At 42.4% G+C, this 10860-nt stretch overlaps 1 protein-coding gene across 1 annotated transcript; it reads left to right on the top strand.

Moving 5' to 3' along the window:
* The first annotated feature begins 270 nt into the window (after positions 1–270).
* LOC120060976 (keratin, type I cytoskeletal 18-like) lies at positions 271–5038 on the top strand. The gene is made up of 7 exons (XM_039010435.1): positions 271–809; positions 2745–2827; positions 3047–3203; positions 3537–3701; positions 3831–3956; positions 4098–4318; positions 4538–5038. Exons 1-7 carry the CDS (start codon positions 372–374, stop codon positions 4656–4658), a joined length of 1311 nt encoding a protein of 436 aa, XP_038866363.1. The 5' UTR covers positions 271–371; the 3' UTR covers positions 4659–5038.
* The last annotated feature ends 5822 nt before the right edge of the window (positions 5039–10860 follow it).

Below are 10860 nucleotides of genomic sequence, written 5' to 3'. Positions count from 1 at the left end.
ATTACAATTAAAGAGATGGCAATCTCAAATTACCAACGGATTTTGATAGGAAAAGCTACAGACTGAGGCAAACAAAAATAGTACCATATCACTCACATTTGAAGAAGTGTACTTTAGAGTTTCACTTTTGAGAGAGCAAAGCCAGACATGAGGACAAAGGAGTATGAAAACTGCTTTTGGGGCATAGAGGAGAGAGGGAGGGAACTTGGGCAGAGGGGAGTGTCTAGTGGGAGGGACTGTGGGGGCCTGCAGGCTTATATAGTTAGAACGGCTTCCTCTCTGCCCCTGCTCTGTGTGTCTGTGTGCTCCGGTTTCTGCTGACCCACTCTTAACTCTCTGTGCCTCTCTCAGTCTCTCTCGTTCCAACGAAAATGAGTGTCAAACGAAGCAGCGTCAGGGGACCTGGTAGTGGGTACAGCCAATCCATCACTCGCAGCTCTGCTGCTCCCGCCTACCGGGCCGCCAGCACCTATGGTGGGGCTGGGGGTCAGGGAACCCGCATCTCCTCTGTGTCCTACTCAGGTGTGCGCAGCGGGATGGGAGGGATGGGGATGGGAGGCTCCGGGGGCTCCATGTCCAGCAGCATCCAGGTGAGCTCCAGCGGGGACACTGCTCACATCATGGGCAATGAGAAGTTTGCCATGCAGAACCTCAACGACCGTCTGGCCTCTTACCTGGAGATGGTGAGGAACCTGGAGCAGGCCAATGGCAAACTGGAGCTGAAGATCAGGGAGGCCATGGAGAAGAGAGGCCCAGACGTCAACGACTACAGCCGCTACAACGCCATCTTGGATGACCTGAGGAAGAAGGTGAGAGGGCTGTGGGAGGAAGGAAGGTGCTATTGGCTAATATTAGAGATGCTGGAGAATCTATACTATAGAGCTTTAGGGAAGTAATGTATCTTTCAAATGCAAGTTCACTGTCCTAGAATAGCTGACCCAACAGATAAGACAGTAACAGTGTGTCAGAATGTAGTTTGGGAGTGAAAGAGGGAAGACAGTGGCCCTACTTAATTTCCTTGTCAGGTTATTCCCCTTGGTAGTAAAGACCCAGGTCAGCTGGTTTGTTCATTAGAGCCGTGCTGATCAGTGATGGCAGTGTGCCAGCATCTCCAGGCAGAAGGGCAAAGGCAGACATAAAGCAATAAGAAGGGGAATTCCAAGGGGCTCTGCTAGCTGACTTTCGACATGGCCAGAGTTCTGGGTCCAGCTAGCTTTTTTGGAACACAGAGATGGTTAGCAATAAAAGGATTATCGATGATATACTGTAACCACTGACAAGTTTCCCCATGAAAGCAAGGATAGCTGTTACAGTTCAAGATAAAGTTCAAGAGGTTGTTTTTATATTGTCTCTCTGCTTTGGTGAGTGTATAAAAGTTAAATGGAAATACAATTCACTAGTATCGATGAGAAAGAAGGGAACTCACACCTTATAGTACTATTTGATGGTGTGGTCCTTACTTTTAGGGTGGAGCAAGGTAATGAGTTTCGGAGTCAATGTGTGCCATTAAAAAGTTGTCCATCTAACCGTCTAAGTAATTCCAATCCCATTCATCTGATAGTGTTACATTCATATATATATATATATACTGAAAAATTGACATGTGGGTTTGTAATGCCTTTATGTGTGTACACTGTGGGAAAATTCTGTGAGTCATCCAACTGTAAATGAGAGCTGATGATACTTCAAAATAGGCTAATTATCTGGGTGGAAAATACTGTTATAAATCAAATTATAGGCCTAATGCATTTGCATTTGCATTAGAGTATACAGCAAATCCTTTATACTATATTTAATTTTTTATTAAAAAAATACATATCTGAACAACTCTTTCCATTGGATTCTGGAAGATTCTAGTCATCCTACTATGGCTTGGCCATTTGGACCTTGCTGAAGCAACATGCCAAAGTAACAACCCAAAGTGACAGAGTAACTATGCAAAATAGGGAGATTATATGGTAGATGTCAGATACCAATAGTGAAAGACAAAATGCAAATAGGACAGACTATCCCCACAGCATTCCTATTGCTTTGTCCTTTGAAAAGAAAATCTGAATAAGGACGTTGAACTCAGCCTTGAAAAAAAGAAATGGGAAAAGCAACATGAGTGGTTTAAATATTTGTTTAGTCTGCTGCTCTTGTTTTGGATCTCATTATGAAGCCTTGCATAAAGGGTTAGGGGAGGAAGGGAGTTAGGGCTGATGTTTGCCTTGCTATTAATGCTTGTCTTTGTTGGCTTTACCAACCGCCCATGGTCTCTAATCGACCCCCGACTCCATAGATTAGAGTCCCAACAGGTTTCTTTTTCTTTGTCATGATACAAGGATGTGGTTGTTAGTTCAAATGTTCATCCTTCAAAAAACAAGGCTCATCTTGCCAGGAACAACAGGATATCCAACCCCAGTAGCCATCCCACACACACACACACACCAACCTCCCACCTGATGCAAATCCGCTGCCTTCTTCCTGGCACGTCAACTAGCTCACCAGCAGCTTGGCTGTTTGTTAATGATTGCCCAGATTGTGTAACCTGCACACGCATCCATCCCCACCCTTATCTATTGTACCATGGAGAGCAAACACTGTGGCCGTGGGGTAGCTGGCCTTCACTGCTCCGGCTTCGAAATTCCCACACCTGCCTTTTCACTTCGATACCCATTACAGAAAAGGATTGAAACTGTTGTGAAAAAAAAATGACATTAAAAGCGTGTTGACTTTAACTCATTCCTCCTCGTCATTGGTAGGTGTTTGATGCCACAAAAGACAACGCCCGTCTGTGTCTTCAGATCGACAATTCACGCTTGGCTGCTGATGACTTCAGGGTGAAGTAAGTCATGCTTAGTAGAGCACAAAACCAACCATCAGTCAGTTGCTGACACACCTTAATTAACGGCAGCGCGATGCACATCCAATGAAAACAAAACAAAGACAGTTGATGTGCCAAGTTATCTGCATACCCTCTATACTATTAGTGACACTTTAGAGAATATTCCACCGTAGCTCTCCAGGTCACTGTATCTGATGCTGTTTTCTGTGTGTCTTGCAGGTTCGAGTCCGAGCTGTCCATCCGGCAGTCTGTTGAAGCTGACATTGTTGGCCTGAGGAAGGTCATTGATGACACCAACATGGGCCGCATGAACCTGGAGAGCGAGATCGAGTCTCTAAAGGAGGAGCTCATCTTCCTGAAGAAGAACCACGACAATGTAAGCTCTTGACCCAACCCCACCCCTCAACCACCAAACCATATATATTACACATGATCCAACCTCACCTCTCTTGCACCCCCAAATGTATATTTACCATATTCCTTGTCATTACAATGGTTTAGCAAGAGTAAGACCTAGCATGCCTACATAGGAGACAAAGTCAACCTTACTGTATAAACAGGGGTGTTTTGTGTGAGAACTTTTGGATTTAGCGGTAGGTGCGGCGCAACCATAGGATTCCCCCAAACGGCCTAAACATGGACGCTGACTTCAGTCTTCAAAACATATTGCTTAATGAATGTTAACGTTGTTGTCCTTCTACCCCAACAGGAAGTGATGGAGATGCGTAACATGATCTCCCAGTCTGGAGTGCAGGTGGATGTGGATGCTCCTAAGGGACAGGACCTGGCCGCTATCATGGCTGAGGTCCGGGCCAAGTATGAGAAGGAGGCCCTGAAGAACCAGGAGGAGCTCAAAGCATGGCACGAAACACGGGTAACACCTAGCAGCATAATCATTTGAAAACAGTGCTGACTTTAAAGTGAAACCGTCACATGCACAGCCACAGAAACGCCCTCTTAACCAATGATTTTTAAACTGACCTATATCCTCTCTCCCTTCCAGATCACAGAGGTGCAGTCTGTGGTGTCACAGAACACAGAGGCCCTGCAGGGCGCACACACGGAGATCAATGACCTCCGCAGACAGCTCCAGACACTGGAGATTGAGCTGGACTCACAGAAGAGCTTGGTAAGATCCCTCAATAACACTATACTCACCCAGCCAGTGTGTACAAAATACATCACGGCATCAATGCCATTGGTTAAGTTCATGTTAATTTACAAGTCCAACCACCTGTCCTGACGGTCTTCCTCTTTCTCTCTCTAACAGAAAGGTTCTCTGGAGGGAACCTTGCGCGACACAGAGATGCGCTGCAACATGGAGATGGAATCCTTGAACAACATCCTCATGGGTCTGGAGTCTGAGCTGACCAACCTCCGCTCCAACATCCAGCAGCAGACACAGGAGTACGAGCACCTGCTCAACATCAAGATGAAGCTGGAGGCGGAGATCGCCACATACAGAAGACTGCTGGACGGAGGAGACTTCAAGTGAGTAAGACAGAGGGTGAGATCGCCTTAATTGGTGTTGCATGTGTACTTCCAACCAATGAAGTAGACCTGAGAAAGATAACGAGGTTTGTTGTCGGCCAAGAGACTATTGGGGTAAATGGTGATCTAAAGAGCCATTTTCTATCTTGGAGGCACAAGTAGCCATATTGAAACCTGGTTTCTGTTGGCTGACAGTTGTGAAACTCTCTCCCTCTCAAGGCTCCAGGATGCTCTGGAGGACCAGCGGACAGTGAAGACCAAGGTGATGACCGTCACACAGACTCTGGTGGATGGGAAAATTGTCTCCTCCAGCACAGAGACCAAGGAGAGGAAACAGTGAGACCACACCCATCGTTCCCCGTCATCCTTAACGTACAACACCAATCGACACCTCATAGGCATACGATAGCTTTCTTCTTATCCAGCTAGATGTTATCTCATCACTTTATTTATTTCATCATTGTTTCTTTTGCTTTTGGGTCTTAAGTGTTTTGTATCTTACGCATGTAGGCATACATACGTTTATAGTATACATTTGGGACGAAGTTGGTTTAACTAATGTTTTAGACCTTTAAACTAGCAATTGGATGAAGTAAAATATCTGTCTATCTATTAACGTTCTTTTTCTACCATTGTCATCTTAGTTTCCTTTCTGTCCAATTGAATTTGCCTGATGTGATGTACCTTCATTGTCCAATAAAATTTTTACCAGAATCTTGACTATTGTCTTTCAATGGCTGTGCACTTCTTTGAACATTTTACTCCCAACATGCACTATTGCTGCATAATAGAACAAACAGGTTTTCGCGGTTATCACTTTTCATAATGGATTGTGGTTAATGTCAAAATAGCAACTTTACTACAACAAATTGAAACTAATAACAAATGCACATTGAACAGAGAAGGACAATTATTTACACAGATGATGAAGGTGGTAGTTGTATTTGCTCTATTTTCTTCTATAGGTTAACTACTGATAGTGCTTTACAAAAGATCACATAGGTGAAAGTAATATTTGCTCTATGGGTTAGCTATGATAGTGCATTGCCGCGCCATCGTCCTCTACCCTGTTTCCAACCCAGGAGGTTTCTACCTCAGGTTCGAATCCTCCGAGCTCCCCCTTCATCAGACCGCGAGAGTCTGAGGCTCCGGCCCCTTCGTCAGCCATGGTGGATTCTACGGCTGGCTCGGGTCCACCATGCCCCAGCTTCCATCGGTCCTCAAGGGGTCTCCTGAACCACTCATCAGCTGTTATCATCGGAAGCTCTATGGTGAGAAACATCTCGGTTCCTGGGGCAAAAACCATGTGTTATTCTGGGGCACGAGTACAGGACATTACTAGGCGGCTTCCTACCATTCTACGACAACTGCCGTGGGCTGACACTGTCATAATCCATGCGGGCTGAAACAACATTAAGGAGGGCTAGCTTGGAACTGCTGAAACTGGATTTTAAAGAATTGATTCTAGCTCTGAAAAACACTAAAAAGTGGACGATTATTTCAGAACCTGTGCCATGGCTGGGCCGCTGCAACGAAAGATTCAGCAGGCTACTGGCATTACACATCTGGCTAAAAGACTGCTGTAGCTCTATAGGTATAACTTTCATAGAGAACTTTGACACCTTTTGGAAACAGAAAATTCTCTACAGGAATGATGGAGTCCATCTAAATCATCTTGGGTCCTGGACCATTTCAAGGCCGTGTTGAGACAATGATTTATCAGTGACCCAAACCCTCCTCAGATCATCCCTACCATTGTGTCGCTGAGTTGTCGTAGCGCTGCTGCAAATGTACATTTTCCCAGAGGTGTTGTCAGTCCTTATGTAAATAACCTCATTTATCTTCCTCTAGCTCCTCTGAATAAATCTGTCAATCCGACAGTTATTCCCACGAGGCACAAATGTAATGTGACATTGAATCCAAGTTTGAAACACATTCGGATTTGCAAAAAGTAATCAACCAGTACTGTTTTCAACCAGCATTTCAACCAGTGTTGCAAACATTGAAATTAGGGTAAACTTCAACATAAATACAATGACTTAACCTGACTAACAGATTGTTACGTCAATCTAATTTCAACGTAATCATCAAAACTATGTATACATTGGGGCGGCAGGTAGCCTAGTGGTTAGAGCATTGGGCCAGTAACCGGAAGGTTGCTGGATAGAATCCCTGAGCTGACAAAGTAAAAATCTGTCGTTCTGCCCTTGAGCAAGGCAGTTAACCCACTGTTCCCTGGGTGCCATGGATGTCCATTAAGGCAGCCCCCCTCACCGCTCTGATTCAGAGGGGTTGGGTTAAATGCGGAAGACACATTTCAGTTGAATACATTCAGTTGGACAACTGACCCATTTACATTGAAATTGCATTGACAAATCCACATACTGTAGAATGGTTACAAATCTCACATAGAATTTACGTGGAAATTGCAACACATTTCATGTTGTAAATACATTGAATATGCAACATCAGATCCATGTTATATTTTAGATATTGACTTCAATGTATGTGATATCTATGTGATAGGTATATCTTCCTGTTGACCTGAATATTGACTGGCTTTCATCGAGCTGTCCACTCAATTAAAAGCTGCAAACTGTAACCAGTGCCTGCAACCTGGTTCAGGTTATCAGTCAACGTACCAGGGTATTTACAAACAGCACAGGAATGAAATCATCCACATGTATTGATCACATCTTTACTAACGCTACAGAAATCTGCTATAAAGTAGCATCCACATCTATTGGATGTAGTGATCATAATATAGTACCCATATCTAGGAAAACCAAAGTTCCTAAGGCTGAGCCTAACATAGTGTATAAGAGATAATACAAGAGATTTTGTAGTGATTTCTATGTGGTGTGTAATGAGGAACAACCAGATGCTGCACTTCACACATTTATGAAATTGCTTATACCAGTTACTAATAATGCACCTATTAACCCTTTCAGTCTCGAGACCCCAGCAAAAATCAGCTTTTCGTATACAGTGAATTCGGAAAGTATTCAGACCCCTTGACTTTTTCAACATTGTTACGTTACAGCCTTATTATAAAATGTATAAAATTATTATTTTCCCTCATCAATCTATGCACAATACCCCATAATGACAAAGCGAAAACAGGTTTTAGACATTTTTAACCATTTGCTATGAGACTCGAAATTGAGCTTCTGTGGAGATGGGAGAACCTTCCAGAAGGACACCATCTCTGCAGCACTCCACCAATCATTTGTGGTAGAGTGGCCAGACTCTTCAGTAAAAGGCACCTGACAGCCCGCTTGGAGTTTGCCAAAAGGCGCCTAAAGGACTCTCAGATCATGAGAAACAATATGTTGCCAGAGAATTGAATGTTCATTTCTCTACCATAAGTCGCATCCAAAGTCATTTTCAAGAATTTGGCAGTAGGTCCAACCGGCCTCACAACCGCAGACCACGCGTAACCATGCCAGCCCAGGACATTCACATCCGGCCTCTTCACCTGTGTGATCGTCTGAGACCAGCCAACAGCTGATGAAACTGAGGAGTATTTCGGTCTGTAATAAAGCCCTTTTGTGGGGAAAAACTAGTTCTGATTGGCTGGGCCTGGCTCCACAGTGGGTGGGCCTAGCTCCCAAGTGGGTGGGCCTATTCCCTCCCCGGCCCACCCATAGCAACGCACCTGCCCAGTCATGTGAAATCCATAGATTAGGGCCTAATGTATTTATTTCAATTGACTGATTTCCTTATATGTGACCGACCACCTTGATTCGGTCTTATGTAGCAAAATTTGAAATTGTGTTTTTTACATTGGATAAAAGCAGAGACAGAGTTACAAACGGGTACAGTATATCATACACTGCATTTGAGGAACAATGGGAAATTAATTCTGCTTTGAAAGTTGATAAACTTATAACCTCGCTTTTGAGAAAATTGCCTAGTTTCCTGAAACAGATCACATATGAACTGTAACTCAGTAAAATTGTTAAAATTGTTGCATTTCTATTTTTGTTCAGTATATGTATGTACCTTTGCACCATTGCTTTCCCACCAAAGAAATGATGACACTTCCTGAATGTGGTGACATTTTTGAAAGGGGTTGTTTTCTTAAATGGAGAATTACAACAAACTAACAGGGTGGAAAGAGATATCAGGGACACACAGAATCTTTTTTAAAAAAAGTATAAATACAATAATCATGAAAAAAAAAACACTTAAATGTAATAATTTAACTATAAAATAATAAGAAATTTGAAATATTATTTTAAGGCTTATATTTTTCATGGAATAACACCCGGGGACATGGCAAAACTGCCTACATCCACTGAAAAAAAATGCATAAAATTCCCTTGCAATATCAGATTTTTGTATTTTTAAGGACAGCCTTTTGGAATACACATTTTACACTAAATAAGAAGAGATATTTCCTGGGGACAGAAAAGGCACCACATTGTAGGAATGACCCAGCTGCCACCACTATTCCAGTGCCATTTCAACTTCAACATTTGAAACATCATCAAATCACCTATGCTTAGTCTAATACAGTGACAACTAAAATATTCCAAAAACAATTTAGTCCGATCAATGTGAGCTAAATATAAATGTGGCTTTCCATTGTTCCGATTTCTGTGAGTGTGTGTAAGTAGAAAAAACATGTTGACGCACCCTACTTGCAGAGCAACGCCAATGACATCCTCCTTTTATTCATGTTGCCAAAATGGTCTATGACTCTGTCATACAGTACACACTATTAGTTTTTGTTGTCCTGGACTACCTGGCTAAAATGCTTGCTCGCTAGCCTAACTTACTTTCATGTGCAGCTAGTTAACATTAGCCTATTGTCCCTTTCCTAAATTAGCCATGGACGGAGATAGGGATTTGGACTTGTGGTTTTACTTCAATTCTCCGTACTAGCTAATGATTATAACGGTAAATCTGATTCAACCATGAATTCATACATTGTGTGCCCGGCCTGAGAGGATGGAAGTTCAATATGTAGCTAGATGTAGTATTTTTTTCTTGGTACATTTTTGGGGGAATCCTGGCTTCCCTTGGCATCCATCAGTGGCGGCCAGTGCCATTTTAAGATGAGGGAGGACAATTTTTTTTTTATGAGTATGGCCTTATTTTTATTACAGCACATTGGATGACTGTCATTCATATTCCATTCACCTAGTTCAATGTAACATAGATAGGTTCAGACTACCACATTATACTCAAATTTTCCCTATTCCCATTATGAGGTTGCTACGTACAAACTAGCCTATGAATGAAAGTTGACAACGTAGGTGCACAAGTCGAGAGATAGATTTGAAGTGATAGACAGTGACACGTGGACAGACAGTTACACATTCAATACCGCCTTGCACACACTTGCCTGCATCTAGCTGATCTAGGGTGTAATCATTAGTTGTAAACAAACGTTTTCTATTGGACAAATTCAGGTATTGGACAAATTCAGGTATGTTTATCCCAATTTTGTTCCGGTTAAGAAACGTTTTTCAACAGAATTGATGGAATGAATACACCCACTGATCACATGCAAACAGTTCACTTCCGTAGGCACATACAAACAGTTCATTATATTCCTTCTCGCATCTACATGCTCTCCTCCTCTCACCTTTTCCCTTTGCTTGTGGATTTCACTGCAGAACACATCAGCTGTCTGTGACCAGGCGAAAAAACCTTTCCAAGCCAAACCATCATATCATAACCTAACGCTACATCATTGTCGCCATATTAGCTAAAGTAATGTCATAGTAAACATAGCTAATAGAACTAACGTAGCTAATAGTACCGTGTGCAGTCAGTAAGCTGTTTGGCAGTTACTAACGACCCACTTAGCTGTTCAACGAGTGGTCTGAGGCAGGCATTGGATTCCAAACATTTTCAAGTGCAACGTTAATAACGATGGTCTTGGGAAACGGCTCTGAGATTTAATGATGCTCCTACGAAGGTTATTTTGGAAAACCGAGCCCTGATATGGAAAGTGATGTGACTGTGTTTTAGTTACAGTATCCAATGGGTCTTTCATCTGTGCTTTTTTGTTTTTACGTTGTTGTCGAAGAAAAAAAAAACGACAAAATATTTCCGAACAAAGACTCTGGTTGTCCCCCAGACACTGATGGATAGCAAAGATAACTTCCCAGTCAAGAAACATCTTCTCTCTCATCATTATCATCCTCATCATGACACACCACAACACTCGTAGAATAACAGTTAATTGTTCAAAAATGATAAATGAGACAATAACAATAAACAATGCGCTGGCTGTCTGTCTGTCTGTGTGTGTCTATTTTCATTTAGTGTGACATGTATAGTACATTATGAAAAGTCAGTTCGTTTCCTCTAAATGCATACAGAAGAACTGCAAAGTTGATGCGAGGTGAAAAGCAATACTACTCAAGCAACAAACTTAAAATCCCACACAATTTTATAGAGCTGCAAAAATAATTGTCCCTAGGTCACTTAGCACACTTCATCCAGCTCTGTTCCCAGTCTAGACAGAATGTTTTTTCTCATGAAATCTCAGTTTATTCTTCATTTTGACCCAAAGTTCTCTATAT

The sequence above is a fragment of the Salvelinus namaycush genome, chromosome 16, assembly GCF_016432855.1.
Source record: "Salvelinus namaycush isolate Seneca chromosome 16, SaNama_1.0, whole genome shotgun sequence".
NCBI lineage: Eukaryota > Metazoa > Chordata > Actinopteri > Salmoniformes > Salmonidae > Salvelinus > Salvelinus namaycush.
Note: the sequence above shows the minus strand (reverse complement) of the source record. Positions and strands in the feature narration are given on the sequence as shown.

Coding starts and splice junctions, on each gene's coding strand:
- LOC120060976 (XM_039010435.1), top strand. CDS start 372: ATGAGTGTCAAACGAAGCAGCGTCAGGGGACCTGGTAGTGGGTACAGC. Junction 810..2,744: donor TGGATGACCTGAGGAAGAAG/GTGAGAGGGCTG, acceptor CGTCATTGGTAG/GTGTTTGATGCCACAAAAGA. Junction 3,702..3,830: donor AAGCATGGCACGAAACACGG/GTAACACCTAGC, acceptor TCTCCCTTCCAG/ATCACAGAGGTGCAGTCTGT.